The following is a 17,233-nucleotide window of genomic DNA, read 5'->3' on the forward strand; positions in this document are numbered from 1 at the left end:
CTCAGGTTTGAAAACTCTCCTTTTGATTGTTCTTGGTTGTTCCCAGGAGAAGTTCCAAGAAACTTCTGGGTGCTTCCAAGCATGTTTGCATTTTCAAGGCTCGAGTCTGGCAGATGAATAAAGACTGGGGAAATGTGTGTTCAGTTTTGATTTAGAATTAGTAGGAAAATAAAATCAGAGGTGTTCAAAGATGAGCACAAAAATTTCTGCCTGAAAAAAATGCCACGGGTGAGTGTACTGAGATAAATGTTTTAGCACGTGTCTGCATACTTTATTTCCGGAGTTAAAACGCAGTTCCCCCTCCTTCTTTAAAAAAATCTATTCTAATAAATTTTGTTGTGGCAAAGAAAAAAAACTTGTCTCAAGTTAAATTTTCATGTAATGCATGTTTCACGTACATATATAAAGACTCTCCAAAAACCATTGCTCAGGTAATAATTTATTAAGTCAATTTAAACTAAACATTGCTACCACTGCAAAAGCATTTGCTCTGAAAAGGGACTGAAAAAATGAATCATAAAGTTATATAGTTCAGCAACAATATCAATATTGATTATGTAAAGTAAAACTACTGGCAAACGTCATTTAAGCTTACCCTGTAATTTTTAGTAACTTTATAAGGAGCAAATGTGTCACCTTCAAAATGTACCAGTGGCATTTACAAATTCCTTCAAACTCATTTACAAATACAGTAATAAAAATTCCTGAGCTCCCTTTTCTTACACCAGTGTTCACCAATCAACATCCACGCGGTGTTTTATTTGACCGACATCCTCTTTCCTTTTCTTAAGAAAATATTTTATCACATTCGTAAAAGTATCTGTGTTTCAAGTCAGTTTGTAAGTATCTGTTTTTAATGTGAACCTGATCATAACAAGAGAAAAATGCTTAACATTAGCAGGGGCAGCAGGAATCGAGGGGCGGTGTGGGGGACAGTGGAGGAGATGTAAATACAAGAATTCCAGTTTAGATGTTGGGACTTCCAAAGTAGAATACATCTGACAATATCAAAAACAGGCTCAGTTTCATCTGCATGGTTTCGAGGGACTTTCAAAGGTGAAGCCAGCAGGAATTACTCTGCATATTCTGGCCAGGAAGGTCCCTGTTGGGGGCTTTTCAATAATTCTATTTCTTATTCTTCTCCCTAGTCCCCCCACTGCTCCCTTACCCCCAAGATGTCAAAGTTTCTATTAAATGGAAGTTGCATCTTCCAGCCCCGAAAAAACTGGGGAGATTTAGAATGTATAAAACTTGATTAGTAAGTTGTAGGAAACCTGACAAGGTTAAGGTGTGAGATGGGATTCTGGCAAGATGTGGCAATATTTAATTTCTGTTTTCTTTCAGGAAAGTATATTCAATGCTTTTGAAAAATTAGCTACATATTACTTCTCCAGCTCATCATTAATTGTATAGATCCTGTGTCTGGTGACTGAGATTCCAAATTTTGCACCTTAAAAATATGAGGGCCCAAGAATTAAAGGCAGGTGGCTTCAATATAAGCACAGGAGAGCTAGCGTTTCTTTGACTGAAGCCAAGTTTTTTAGAGCATGATACTCAAGTAAGAAAGAAATTTCTCATTCTTCTGTAAGACACGGCATTAGAGAATTAAGAGGAGGCAGAGAAGAACTTGGAAAGCAAAACCACACACCATTTCACAATTCTGGAACACAAATATGAACAGTAAGTGAAACTTTCTAGGTTTAGATCCATTAAAAGTAAAAGGTTATCGATTTACATTTCATTTGAAGGATTTTGTCAGAAAAGATGTTGTTAATAATAATAATAACTGTTCGAAAGGATTCCCCACTTAAAAAAATGCTTTGGTTCTTCCTTTATTTCACAATATTTAAATAAGCTTCTCTTATTGGATCTCCTTGTATCTGGTTCCATCTCCCCTCATTTTTCTCAGTCTCCCATGTTATAGGGATGAGGCAAAGGAGGGAAATTTTGTCTTGCAATTATATGGAAGGGTGGACATAAAGGGGAAGAATTTCTTTTTGTCCAACTTACATAAACAATGTCCTGATTATAGATCTTTTAGCAACAAGAAATGTCCAACAAATTGCTTCAGCCATGAATGTGTTATTTTCCTCATCTCCATTTCAAATAAAAAAATAGAGCAAGAGTAGGTAAGGGAATTAAACATTTATTAAGCCAGGCACTGAGCTGGGTATTTTCAATAATGATGTGAATAGAAATATAATTAAAATATTATATTGGGATGTCTAAGATTTTGTTTGGCAGGCATTGGTTTTGGCATGCAGTAAAAATGAAGACGTTATGATAATAGCAGTTAGCGTTATCTCCAATTCTACTGACAAAGATTTAACTACCCATGTTGTCCCCTCAAAATAGAAGGAGATAAATGAATAAACCCATGGAAAACAGAGAGCACAAGGTGCCATAAGCAAAGATTTACAGAATGAAAAATGCAAAATAACAAATCAGATAACTATAGTCTTCTATAAATCTTTAAGTCTAAAAAAATAGACATTACAATAACTACATATAGAAATGAGTTTTTAAAATCAAAACAAGATTATTTCTGGTAAATGGCTGACTTTTCCCATATCATACTATGTTTGATGACTAAAATCAAATAAGGAAAAGGGTTATTTCTAGGGGGGTTACAGAAGTCAATTTGTAAGAGATATCATTATCATGGCTTTGGACAACTATGAGGTGACTTATAGTTAGGAAAAAATCTGCACTCTATGGTTTTGTTGGTTTTTCATCTGATGACTTACTAAGTATTCTTTCTGAAACTTTCTTGCAGCCAGTTTTTATAAAATGTAAAAATGTAAGAATGGTTATTCAGAAACTCTTGCATAACCCTACAAAGTGATGAATTAGAAGGTGTAAAAAAAAAAAAACAAACCCAGCAACTTAATTATAAAACAATTACTTCTAATTTCTCACTTAGTGTTGGGGAATTTTGCTCGGCCTTTTCTAGGGAAAGAGGAAAAGCAGAGGTAGTGGTAGCTTTGAAAATGTGGAACTTTATGCTATTATGTATAGCTTCACTTCAATATGGCTTTACAGAAGACACAGTCACCCAACAGGCTGTTTCTAGATTGCTTTGGTTTCCACATGAGACTTTTCAATTGTTTAAAATGAATGATGAAGCACAAAAGCCAGCCTCATTATGCAAAGAACACTTGAGAAGCATCAGCAGTCACATGAAACAAAGCCAAGAGGTTGACTTTCAAACAACTGTTGGATTGTACTTTAAATGTGTAACACCCCAGAGCAGGTGTACAATGAATGACATAGGATCTTTCTTCTAGACAAAGATTAAGAAAAAAATTAGTACATTCACCGTTTCAACAGAAATACATTACATAGTTTTTCAGTTTTGTTTTACAGTCATAGACACAATCATATTGAAACTACATATGGATAAACTGTAAGCTATTAAGTAATGATTTTCATTTCTATTACATGATGAGTTTCACAACATGAGTATTACATATTTCAATATGGCATATACTATTTTTGAACCACATAAAGCAATATAGCACAAAATAATGTAACAGTTACTGTAAAGTCAGGAATGCCACTTGGCAAATACATCAAATATGCCACTGAAAACCAGTCAAAGCATGAGACGTGACATCTTTCATTTCTAAACTATAAGCAGCTTTGAAGGAATGACATTAGGACACTTAAGGGAGGTAGTTACTTTAAAAAATTCCAAATTAGCTTTTCAGGAATTTCATAAAACAAATTATTTTTCAGAGGTATCTTCACCATATAGTTTTTCAGATAACATGGAAAAAAGATTTTTTCCCCCAGGATTTGTAAAGTGTGCACAAAAAAACTCAGACTACATTTTGAAGTTTATCCAAGTGAAGCATAATTCTACCATAACTAATAAAGGTTATTTTTATATTACTACTTCAGTTGCTGAAGGTTTTAGGGTTTTTTCTTTTTAATCAGCAGCAAGCAGAATGTCAATTAATAGTCTCAGATGATCTGAGAGTTAATTAATAGACTAAGATTATCTGTGGTCTATTTATTGACCACACCTTATAAACAGGATAGGTTTTTCCTATTTTGAGACTTTACATGTCTCAATACTTTCTAAATTGAAATCAGAGCGTTAAATCAAGGGAATTGATGTGGACAAAACAGCTGCCAGCATGATAGTGTTTGTGAATTATGTACCTCTCTTAGACATAAACTCTCAGACATAAACTCATAAAATCTGTTCAGAACACTGAACAGATTTAGATTTACCATATCCAATAAAATTTGGATTTAGTGGGTTAGTCTCAGCATTTCATGGAATCCTGAGATGCCCAAATCTCTGGAAACTTCCTATTTTACTATCTTTTTCCTTTTATTGAAATGGGTGCCATGAGGGCCCCAGACCAAAACTCACCATCCTGAAAAACAAAAGTCTGGGGAGAGAACTCCTGTTTTATTTTCAGATGACAAATTTGCTAATCATAGAATAAGTTCAGATCATAATTATAAATAGGATTTCTCTGAAGCAATCAATCTGTATTTTTAAAGCTTCTCCTTAAGACCTCCAGTATCTAGTCATCGAAGTAACTTGGATTTATTTATTTATTGAGACAAAGTCTTGCTCTGTCACCCAGGCTGGAGTGCAGTGACACAATCACGGTTCACTGCAGCCTCGACCTCCTGGGCTCAAGAAATCCTCTGGCTTCAGCTTCCCAAGTGGCTAGGATTACAGGTACATGTCACCATGGCTGGCTAATTTTTAAAATTTTTGTAGAGACTGGGTCTTACTATGTTGCCTAGGCTGGGCATGGATTTATTAATGGCCTTCAAATTAACTAAATAATTAATGAACATGGGCTTGGTCTCTAAGTATGCAAATCTCTAAATGGGATATACTTGTGATCTTCACCTTGGCCTTGGATATCTGTGTGACTGATTTAACCTTTGACTCAGTCTTTTGCAGTGCCAAAGTCATTGTTTATGAATAATTTCATTTCTTTTGGATCCTATGGCTGCTACTAACTCTTAGGAAAAATAGTAGGCTGTGGAGAAGGAGTAAAAACCCTATAAATATGTAAAGCTAGGAAGGAAAAGGAGAAGCAAGGATGTTAAATCAATCTGACTTGGAGGAACAGATCTCTGTTTTTCTCTGAAGCATTGTCACACAGTCTCACGTGCTCACTTCTTCAGGCCAAGGGCATGTCAGCAAGGCTTTCTTGCACTGCACCAGGGACACTGACCTGAAACCCTGGATTTTACCTAGATCATGAGAGGTCTTAGAAACCTTTTAGGCCAACCCACTTGTTTAATAAGTAAGGAACCTGATGGCCAGAGTTTAAAAGACTCATCCCAGGACATAGAGCCTACTTAGTCGTGGTGATGTGATTTAGTCTTGGACATTGAGTGCTCAGTCACTGTATTAGTGACAGCAGTATTGTGCTTGAGCCAAAAAGGAAGAAAAGGAAATTTGTTCACTCAAGAACACATGAGACTTTCGTCAATGGCACATCTATGTTAGAAATGCTTGGGATGGTAATTCAAAGTCATTTATATTTTTCTGTTTGTGTGCAAAGTTCCAATGTGCATGCATTGTTCTCTTCAGGTTTAGGCATGTAAGCCAATGACATTCAAAAATGTATCAATAAGTTTTGGTATGGAGAGTCTCAAATCACAGGGTGGCAGGTTTATCCCCAAATCACAGCCAGACTCAATTTCTTATCAGGCAAAGTAAGTCACACTATTCACAACAGCTCTGTGTTGATTCAATTAAACAATACATTCACTGAACATTTGCTGGTTGGCCCTTAGACCATTTTATTGTGCCCTTTCTGGCTTCTTCTCATCTCTCCATTCATATATATATATATATATCCCTATAAGGCAAATGTTACTTTCTAATCAATACATTTTTCCTTGCAAAATGAAAACTTTTTAAAAAAAATAAAACTAGAGGAAGGCACTTTGTAAAATGTGCACAAATCTGTTTCTTTCTTGTCTACTCTAAGGAGATAGGGAAGTTGCTAAAGGCACGGCCAAGTCTTTCTGCAAATGATGGGCAGTGGTGGACACTTGAGGAAAGAGAAACCCAGAGTTTCCCCAGAGCCAAACTGCTCCTTGGAATGCAGGGGCCTCTGGTTGCTCAATAACTCACAGGCTTTTCACATTCAGCTGGGTCATCACAAGACACAGAGCAAAACTGCCCAGATCTTGTATAGGCAGTAAAGGATTGACCCCTTCAGACCAAGCCAGTTAAAGTGACTCTTCTGTACTTAAGTGACTACCAGGATTGGTCTTAGGCACTTAGGAAAATGTAGAGTCTGTTAAATAGCTAATAAATGTAGGATCTGTTAAATATCTGACACAGCTGATACAACTTGTGCTTATACACATCTGTTGGAATGAATCGGAACATTTTGCTGTTCAGGTTGTAAGCTACATAAATCATCCATCGCCTAGATTCAGTTTCTATGCGCCTTAAAACTTGAATATTTAGGTATTTGTTTATAAAAATACAACTTATTATAACTCAGAGTGTAAGGATCCATGAGCCAACTGTGCAATGGTTGTTAATAATCTAGGATGGTGCGAGGAAAAAAATTAACAGCCACATATAAGAAAAGAGATTTGAGGCTGTTGGATTCAGCAAGGAATGAGCATGGCTTGATTCAGTAAAAGATCATTTTTCTAAAGATTAGTGCCTCATTCAATATGTCTCTTTTCAATCTCCTGCCTCTTTTTTTAATGCCTCTTTCTACACATATATTTGCACATAATCTTAGAATATGATTCTGTACACATACCACTTATAAAATGCTTGTGCAATATATTAAGACCAACTGGAATGGATGGTTTAAAAAGCAAAGTATAAAGAGCACATCACTGAAGATTACTTTGTATTTCTATGATGAAGAGCAATCTTTTGTTAGATTAAGATAGAAGGCATCGGTTGGAATTATCTTTGCAGAAAAATATTCAGTGAGTCATGGAATCAAGGAGTCAGTTTCAAAGGACCTTAGAGGTTATCTGATCCAACATCTTCAGAGGAAACTGAGGCTTAGAGAGGGGAATTAATCTCTCCAAGGCCAAGTTAGGACCAGAATCCAGGTCTCTTCACCGCCCCCCTGCCCCACATGTATCCTTCCGTTTGAACAGCTGTCTCCTTGATAGACCACAAAAAAGCTTAATTCAGATAAACAGTGCTAATTGATCATAGAATTAAAGTCTTGGCTTAATGAGTGGCTAATCGGTGTTTTTTAGGGATTTAGTTCAAGTCCTTAGCTGTCACATTTTTTCATATGTATTATACAAAATTATATGTCAAAAGCAGATTACTTTTATGTTTAGGTTTTCAGACTATAAGAGTGACTGATACATATCTTCTCTGTTCTTAGAGAAGAATAGACTATGTTAAGAAAGATTTAGTCTGCATTGGCTTTGAGGGTGACTGTCTTTGGTTAATGCTTCTCAAGATAGATTATATTCCTTGGCCTTTCAGAAGTTGTGCGTACTTTTGCAGGTCATTCTTTTATGTGAATTCACATAAGATTCAGCATAATGTGAATCTTAAACTACTGATATGTTTCTTTTTTTGCCTTCTTACATGCAGTGTTGTTCATTGCAAGTCAAACAGACTTGATCTGTCCTTTTCAAAAGAGGATTGTTACTATGCACTAAAATAACCTTTAGTGGAAATGGTTGCCCAGAACAGTGCTTCTCAAACTTCAGTGTGCACTTGAATCATTTGGGGATCTTAGTAAAATGCAGATTCTGATACTTAAGATTCTGCAACCGGAATTTTCAAACACTGCCCAGGTGATGTCTATGCAGTTGGTTCTCAGACAGTTAAAGTGTCGAGGATTTAGGGGACTGAATGAGCTTGGACAACTTTCCCACATGCTTCCCTTACTCACATGATATTGTTTATATATTAGAAAAACGGAGCTTCATATCTATTGCTTTTGCCATTCTCAAAACATTGGCAATATGTTCACTTTCAAACAGGAGGGGGACCTCTGGGTCCAGTTGCTACCAATATGGGATAGTTGGGGTGGAATATTTAACTCTCAGAGGTGAGCTCAAGTTCTCTATGTCCAGCTAGTAAATGGACATATAGAATAGATTTACCATCAAGTGAAGGGAAAAATAGAGGGAGGCTGTTAGATGAGTCATGGATGCGCCCTTTAAAATGAGGATCCAAGCTTTGACTTCTTTCAGGAAGCCTGGCACTGGAACTGACTGGGAGATTCTCACTACCTTACTCTGACCTTTGGAGCTATTCCCATTTCTCTGGGAAGCAAATACCTAGTTTCCCAGAACTTTTACTTGGACACTTCTGATATGAGCTGTTTCTGCCTCTGCCAAGATTTTGCAGTTGAATTTACTTCAGAAAGACACTAACTCCTGGCTTTGCTTAAAATTTTTTTGTGGCCCAAGATTTCTCACAAAAACAAAACCTCTCTCTTTTAAACAGCTGTTAGAAATCGTCACTCTCCCTTTTTATGGTAGCTTTAGGAAGATTCACCCACTGATGACCAGGAGTCCCAGAGGAGCCTGAAACTCAAAGGAGAAATAATTTCTGGTCTGTGGAGAATCCTAAATCCCTAGGTTGTTGGTGGTGGTAGTTGTTGTTTAAAGTGTCCTGGAGATCAAAAGAATCAGACAAACTATACCATATTGCGTTGAAAACTGAATTTTGTCATTCACTTCGTATTTCACAGTGGGCTTTGGGTTGGTATGGCATTTTACTCCACAAACGGGAACTGTATATACTACTATGTACTGTAAATACACATTATAACCTTGCAGCAGAAAATACTGTACCCACTGAATACATAAACAGCTGTACTGGGAAGATAGAAAATAGTCTTTTATTTTACCTAAGTTATAGAAAAATAGTCTTCAAAAATACATTGTTAAACTTATGGGTTTATATTAAAGTAGAATTTGTATGTACAGTAAGGCAGCAATTCCATTAGCATCCTGCTGTGGTTTTCTTTTCAAGTTAGTCTTTAGGGATTTTTTTTTTAACTAAGAAGAGACTAAGGTGTATAATAAATTATCTATCAGGTTGAAATGAAGCAGGAAAACATCCTAAAAGGATTCACATGAAATTCATTTGCCCCTTGTGTAAGAAAATTTTTATTTCCAAACTATATTTTATAGAGGCTTTAGAATAGAATTTAGGGGGAAAATCCATGCTTAACATATCTAAACTATTTTAAGAAAAAATTGGAGGCATTATTTCTTACTTGCATATCAGCAATGTGTCAGTAAAGTATAGGAACTGATGTAAACAATTTGTTCTGGAATGCATTCTTTCTTTAAATGGTTATATTTGGGTAATCCTAATAAAACGGAGGAGGAGTGTAAAGGTTATGCAATTGTTTTTCAAAAGCAATTTTCGTGGCATTTTCCTATGTGGAAAATTTTCCTTTGTCATCTTTCTATGGTAAACAATTTTGACAATTTCATTTCCGTCTGTCCCATGCCAAATCATGAAAGCCTTTTCCAGAGGATATACCTATCGGCATTGTCCCTCAAGAATACTAAGCAGTGTGCTTTTATTTCATTGAACACATAATTTTATAACTAATAGCAAAAAGTAAATCTACAAATCACAGTTAGGAAACATAATGATTTGTTCTGGAATCAGCTGCTGGAGAAAGAGGCAAGTGGTTAAAAATGGAGCATGAAAGGAGCTGGGAGCTTTAGTAGTGTCAGTCTGACTACATTCTTGAGCATTTCATGTACTCCGTAGTGTTACCCGAAGAAAAATCACATTTTAACCAATCATTCCATTAGTCAAGCTATCAATGAAAGGAGTGTGTAAAACATGCGGGATCCAGGTAATCCAAACCACCCAGCTGGAGCCTGCACTTGCTTGGTGTCGCAGTGAAGTTGGCCAGGGCTTTCTCAGCTTGATTCTGTTCAAGTGATGGTAGGGCCTCTTTGGCTGATTCTTCAAAGCAAGCCACGTTTTTAGCATGTGGATCCGGCACCAACACCAGGATGTTGTTATCCATGACCCCGGACACCTTGGCATACTCCTTATTGTTCTCAGGAGTCCCGGGCTTCTTGGGCTGGCCGCTGTTCTCTCTCTGTTTTGGTAGCAATGATAATGCGCCATCTTTGTTGACCTTGTGAATCTCCACATAATCCAGGGGTTTAGCGGAGCCAAAGGGGGTTTTCTCCTGGGGCAGCAGCCAGGGCGTATCTTGGTCAGTCTCGGAATGGAAGCTTTGTACCTCCCTCTGCTGGGTTGGCTTTCCCTCCTCTCTAGACTTAATGGTTTGAGAGAATTTTAAAGCATCTTTACCTGCTTCGTCCAACAGAGTGGCCGGTGCACCTGCAGGGCCCACAGCCAGCTCACACACATCAGTAATATTGTGGTAAGAGGATCTGGGGTTGTGCTGGCTGGGTTGTGGTAAGGGCCATGTTGAACATTTGGATCCACCAGCATGAAAATAGGTGGTTTTGCCTTCCATGCTTATACACTGGGGGTCCCAGGTGTGGGTTGTTTCAGGATTCTCTGGCTTCTCAATGACCTCAGGATCATAGAAGGTGGAGGGATTGGCCTGGGGTTCCTCACACTTTTCAGACAAAAGGGAAGGGCTGTCACAGCTCCCCCGGCCTGAGTCAGTGTCAGGATCCAGGTATGTGGGTTTCATACCTTGACTTGGGTGTTCTTTTGAATGTACTGACATTAGATGCTGGTCCTCACTATCATCCACTTCTAAATACTCCACCAGCAAGTCCTCATAGTCAGAAGTGGGAGGAAAGTCTTGGCATCCCAAGGCACTCAGTAGTTCTTCAGACTTGCCCTTCTATTAAAACACAGACACAAGAAGAGATGGCTGTTAGCTTCATAACATTCCAAATCAGCATCCCTGCTAAGTGGTGCTGTTCATTGCCATGAGCAGGTGGGAAGATCTCAAACTTCAGACATTTGTGTGCCAGGCCACCCAGAATCACCTTCTGGATACTATTCCACAGATATTATTTTTTAAAGTCAACTCAGGATATTTAATGTAGTCTCTCTCCAAGCAATAATAATCATGAATTTAATGGGCAAGTAGTATATACACATACAATAATAAACAGATAACTATAAAATGAAGGTTTGTGAAACTTCTAAACCCACAGTGCTCATGCATGCATCTGACACTGCGGCCCACTGGCAGAGCTGTGGTTGCTGGCCTCCTAACTTCCTCTATCACGTTCTAGAGTCTGGCAATAGTAAGTGGATTCTTGTCTTTTTCTTCTGTGGTTCATGTTCCTTCTCTCCTTCCTCTTCTTATTTCCCCTTCCCTTCTCCCCCCTCTTCCTAATCTACTGTTTTCTTCTACTCTACTTCCTCTCCCTCCTTCTCTTCTCCCCCTTCATTGCCCTATTCCATATTTCCCCCCCTTCCTATTATTCTCCCTCCTTCCATCATTCCTTTACCCCTCCTATTTCCTCCTACCTCCTCCTCTCACTCTCGCCTCTTTTTTTTTTTTTTTTTGAGATGGAGTCTCGCTCTGTCGCCCAGGCTGCAGTGCAGCATTGCAATCTCGGCTCACTGCAAGCTCCATCTCCTGGGTTCACGCCATTCTCCTGCCTCAGCCTCCCAAGTAGCTGGGACAACAGGCGCCCACCACCACGCCTGACTAATTTTTTATATTTTTAGTAGAGACAGGGTTTCACCGTGTTAGCCAGGATGGTCTTGATCTCCTGACCTCGTGATCTGCCCGCCTCGGCCTCCCAAAGTGCTGGGATTACAGGTGTGAGCCACCGCGCCCGGCCTCTTTTTTCTTATCCTCTGACTTGGGTCAGGTGCTGACCTAGGTCTTGGCTTTATCACTTATTATAGGGTATGTGACTTTGGACAAGCTGCTCTCTGAACCTCAGCTTCTCCATTTTTAAAAGGTAGAAAATAATATTAATACTACCCATCTGGGAGGGTTGTTTTGAGGATCAGAGGTAATATCATTAAGAATACTAACACGTATTTTTGAGACAAAAGTAGCTATTTTATCATTAAGTCTCTGTGGCTAGCAGGTTAAATTGTGAGCTGGACAGTAACTAATTTAGTTTGCTGAGACATTCATGCTGGTTCTATCAGGTCAATGCTACACTGGATAGTGGAGGAAGGGCACTGGGTCAGGAGTCCGGACTCCTGGGCTCTAGTCCTTGCTTCGATATTTGCAACCAAAGTGAACACAGACAAGCCAGATTATCCAGGACTCAGTTCTTCTATTCTTACACTGCCAGACCCAGAGCAGCTGGGTCAAGTGGTATTTGCCTTAATATACAGCTAGTTGCTTTTATATATGTCAGTGTTAAGCTTAAAAGCCAAACTGAAACTATTTATTTCAACTTGGAGAAAAATTTAAAAAATGTTCTAACCTCTCTTTTCATTCAAAACACTCATCATTTAATTCCCTCTTGAATCAGCCCAAATGGGCCCTGGCAAACAGATGGCCCCACTGTACTGATCTGGTCTCAAAGTGAGAGATAATGGCAATGGGATATTCTGTTACTATGGCTTTATGTAAAGAACATTCAAGTAGAAGCTTTTACCAATGTATGATTGAGGGGGTGGTGGTGGGTCCCTGTTTTGCATTAATCAAAATATTCACTCTCTTTCTAAATTGATTATTTGTACAAAATGTTTATCTCTATGCTTATGAGTAGATCTGATAAATCAATAAATGTGTTTCCATGTTTTCTTGGCTTTCTCTCCTTGCCCTCTGACATTTAGTGTGTGAAAGTAAGTACCCTCATCCTTCACACATCTTTCTGTTAACACACATGCTGACCAGGAGAGACAGCCCAAAAAGGCTGGCCGAAACTACCAGGCTGAACTGATGGGGACTGTGTATGAGTGTGTAGAGTTAATTACTACAAAGCAGTGAGTCACACTCCATTTTTTGACTCCTGTACTTACCTCCAACAGATGAGCATCAAATCCTTTTATTTTTGGCCCAGGAACTGGTGGAAAGATGCAGGTCACCATGCTATAAAATAATTCATGAGATTGGCTAAATGACTCATTTCTGACTTTGTAATTTTTGAAAGGTTAGTATAATAGCCACTATATGCACTGTGATAGAGATAGGACTTAGAGTTTGGCAGCTCCACGAAACAATCAATGATGAAAATAAAATTACAGAGGGCTGTATTAAAATTAACTTTAGCTAGTTAAGGAGGCTGACTTTGAAGTTAGTGGATTATTTGGACTATTTGCTTCTCTTGATGTTAGCTACTCTTGCCAGATTTTTACTGTTTCACAACTATGAATCTCTGTTTCATAGAAAGAACATCAGCCTGAAACGAGTCAATTTTTCTACTTTTTATAGCACTGATAAAAGATTTTTTTATGGGCAAACACACTACATCTAATGGCTAAAATGAGGATTATCTATAGGTTTCCATCATCTTTGTATTTTTTTTTGTCATTATACTCGACTATCATGATTGGGAGGAAAAGTTGAGAGACAGTGAAGTACCTATAGCCCTTCAAAGCCACTGCCCAGACAATAATCAAACAGATGACAGCAGAAAGGACAGCCACAGAGATCCACACGGTTGTATCATTCATGGTGAAGTCTAAAAAACAAACAGCCAGAAAGCTTTGATCACATACAGCATCATTAAAAACAAACAAACCTAATGAATAAAACTCTTAAACCCAAGAGTGTTTTCCTCCATCTATATATTTTTTTGATTTGAACAGCAATCCAAAGTATCATCAATGACAGGGCTATATTCTTTTCAATATTATTAATATTTTAATATATTGCATATATTTTATAGTACTCTAAAAATTTAAAAATCCTTTCACATATTCTTTTTAATTGATCCTTAAAGAGGAAATCCAAGGTCACATGGTCGTTTGCAGTAATAATAATAAAAGCTAACATTAAGTTCTTACTAAAAGCCATCAACGGTGTTAAGCTCTTTGCCTACATTGCTTTGTTACAAAAGATAAGAAAACTGGGAATCAAAGAAAGATTTACCAATGGCCATATAACTGTAGTGTTGCAGGCTGGGATTTGAACTCAGGCTTTCTGCCTCTAGACCCTGTGCTTTTGTTAAGTAAGAGTCAGGACTGGACTACATGTATGCCTGATTTGCAATTCAGTGCCCTTTCCAGTATGCCAAGCCAATGAAAGCCCGATACTTTGGTCAGGTAAATTGTTAGAAGAGCTAGACTTTCCTTTGTGGTTTTGGAAAAGACCCCTAACTTTGCTGAGGCTTGGTTTCTTCACTTTTAATTTTTAATGATAATCATATTCTCTGAATACCTGGGAGGGTTGGGAGGACCAAATAAGTTACAGGCTTTGTAAGCTGTAAAGCATTTTAAAAATGCAAGATGGATTGTTCCCTTATAGAACACAAGCTACTGAATTAAGGTGCTTTGCTGGAGCTGTCTATCTTATATCCTGTGTCTTCACTAAGAGACTGAAGTGTAATCCATGGCAGAGACTGAGCATCGGTTCATGCCTTTGAGACAGGGTGCTGCCTTATAAATTCTGGAAGAACTAGAGGATGACCTTGACCAAATCCTCTAAATGATAAGAATAGGGAAGATGGTGGGAGCATAATAACTGATCATCAAGCCCCTTGAGGCACCAGGCCCATGTCTGTAGCCTTATCCTTAAACTGTTCTCCACTGACAGTAATCCAGGGGCAATGCTGCTTTTCAAAATGTCTTTGTATTGGGCAGAAAGATTATAAACCCACCTCTATTGTTCTGGCTAAGGCTCAAAATGGTTTCTCTATTAGTAGTTATTATATGCAAATATACCATTTAAAACATATTTAGGGACATAAGCAAAAAAGAGCCAAGACACTCACCACTAGGTATCTGAATGAAGGTCGCTGGACTCCATGCACTCCAGTATCCATGGTCTGGTTTGCAGCGAACCTGGACAAGGTATTTCTGTCCTGGATGTAGGCTGAGAATCTTAAACTCTGTTTGCTGCCCAGCAAAATGGATCTAAGGTAGGATAAGGAAAACAGAAGTCACTTCTAACATTTGTTGTGAAGAAAGAGTTTTCCCCCAAAAAATAAACTACAGTAGAGTTAGGCTGAACAATCATATACAGAGAATTCCCTGCTGTCACTACTCCACTGTCTTAGCCCTATCTCTTCCTCCTCTTAAAATTGTTCCCACAAAAATTTAGCAGGTTTTCTGTCTCTCCATTTGGGACTCTACTTCAGAAAAGTCAAATATTCTGCCTCCTTCCCACTTTATGAAAAACAACTACTTAATAAATGCAGAAAGAATAACAAAATTGGCCAGGCATGGTGCCTCATGCCTGTAATCCCAGCACTTTGGGAAGCCGAAGCGGGCAGATCATCTTAGGTCAGGAGTTCAAGACCAGCCTGACCAACATGGAGAAACCCCATCTCTACTAAAAATACAAAATTAGCTGGGCGTGGTGGCGCATGCCTGTAATCCCAGCTACTCAGGAGGCTGAGGAAGGAGAATCGCTTGAACCCGGGAGGCAGATGTTTCAGTGAGCCGAGATCGTGCCATTGCACTCCAGCTGAGTGACAAAGCGAAACTCCGTCTCAAAAAAAAAAAAAAAAAGAATAACAAAATTAAAGAATTGTTAGCCTTTAAACCCTAATGAAATAACTGATTCAATAATAAATTGGTGTTGAAGACACGAGGTGAAAGAGAATTGGGCATTCATGTATGGTAAAGTAGTAGTATACAAATTAAACATGACCTTACAATCAAGGGATCAGTTTGTCATCTCCTCAATTCAGGGGCCAGTTTTAGCATCACTTACGGTGGGTCAACCAGATGGTTTTTGACATCTGATTAAATACAATATAGAGTACATAATATCACCTCTGAATTTACCAATTCTTGGTAGAAATTGTTCAACCTACATCTAATCGAGTCTGGTTACAGGAAATGGAGGCATAGAGAAATTAGCTAAATGACCCCACAAAGAACTGATCAGAGAAATGTACAAGGTGGGATACTCTATGGGACAAGTGGCCCAGTCTCCTCATTACACTGAAACTGAAGGGATATAACAACCAGTTACAATGTGTGGTCTGGGAGCAGATTCTGGTTTGGACAAAGTAGCTGTTAAAGATATTCGGAAACATTGGGAGGAATTAAACTAGGGACTGGGTATTAAATAATATTAAGGAATTTTAATTTTCCTATGTGTGATCATATTATGTTGGCTATGTTTGGAAATGTGCCTTTTTAAAAGAGGCATATACTAAAGTATGTAAAGATGGAATATTGTACCGCCTGCAATTTACTTATTATTTCTTTAGGTTGAAGGATTTTATTTTTATTTTTAATTTTATTTATTTTTTTGAGACACAGCCACTCTTGTCGCCTAGGCTGGAGTGCAATGGCGTGACCTCGGCTCACTGAAATCTCTGCCTCCCAGGTTCAAGCAATTCTCCTCCCTCAGCCTTCCAAGCAGCTGGGATCACAGGCACCCACCATGCCCGGCTCATTTTTTTTGTATTTTCAGTAGAGACTGGGTTTCGCCATGTTGGTCAGGCTGGTCTCAAACTCCTGACCTCAAGTGATCCACCTGCCTCGGCCTCCCAAAGTGCTGGGATTACAGGTGTGAGCCCCTGGCCCCAGCCTATTTTTTTTTTCAGACGGAGTTTCACTCTTGTTGCCCAGGCTGGTGTGCAATTGTGCGATCTCGGCTCACTGAAACCTCCGCTTCCTGGGTTCAAGAGATTCTCCTGCCTCAGCCTCCTCAGTAGCTGGGATTAGAGGTGCCTGCCACCATGCCTGGCTAATTTTTTGTATTTTTAGTAGAGATGGGGTTTCTTCATGTTGGCCAGGCTGGTCTCGAATTCCTGACCTCAGGTGATCCACCTGTCTCGGCCTCCCAAAGTGCTGGGATTAAGAGGTGTGAGCCATTGCACCCGGCCCGGTTGAAGTATTTTAAAGTAAATAAAAACACAGCCATCGACTATGGACAGGATATGCTGAGATTGCCCCCTCCCACCTGGTGCCATTTAAGTACTCTTACGAGGGTCTAGATCTAAAATGTACTAAGGGAGGCAGGTTGGAAACCTGGTCAAGTGTCTGTGCACTGCAAGAAACTAGCCCGAGGAGAGCTGTGAAGATGAGCCCCCATCAATCCCAACAGAGGGGAGAAGGGCTTTTCACATCTGGGTGGGTCACAACTGCATCGGAGGCCAACATGGTGACCCAATAATTAGGAGGAATGACCTGTTTTCAGCTGTGAGGGCTTTATCCTTGCCAAAGGCCATAGTTCCTTCA

The 17,233-nt window shown here is 38.8% G+C and overlaps 1 protein-coding gene across 2 annotated transcripts in view; it reads right to left on the minus strand.

Annotated features, from left to right (window-relative positions):
* Positions 1-427: 427 nt before the first annotated feature.
* Positions 428-17,233, minus strand: part of PRLR (prolactin receptor) — a 176,032-nt gene continuing 159,226 nt past the window's right edge. For both annotated transcript variants that reach the window (XM_003274943.4, XM_012501712.2), the window contains 4 exons: positions 14,809-14,950; positions 13,458-13,557; positions 12,896-12,965; positions 428-10,793 (listed from right to left, as the gene is read on the minus strand). In XM_003274943.4, coding sequence (XP_003274991.2) covers positions 9,780-10,793; positions 12,896-12,965; positions 13,458-13,557; positions 14,809-14,950 — 1,326 coding nt within the window. In that variant the 3' untranslated portion in view covers positions 428-9,779. The remainder of the gene's footprint in view (positions 10,794-12,895; positions 12,966-13,457; positions 13,558-14,808; positions 14,951-17,233) is intronic.

The sequence above is a fragment of the Nomascus leucogenys genome, chromosome 6 (assembly GCF_006542625.1).
Source record: "Nomascus leucogenys isolate Asia chromosome 6, Asia_NLE_v1, whole genome shotgun sequence".
Lineage (NCBI taxonomy): Eukaryota > Metazoa > Chordata > Mammalia > Primates > Hylobatidae > Nomascus > Nomascus leucogenys.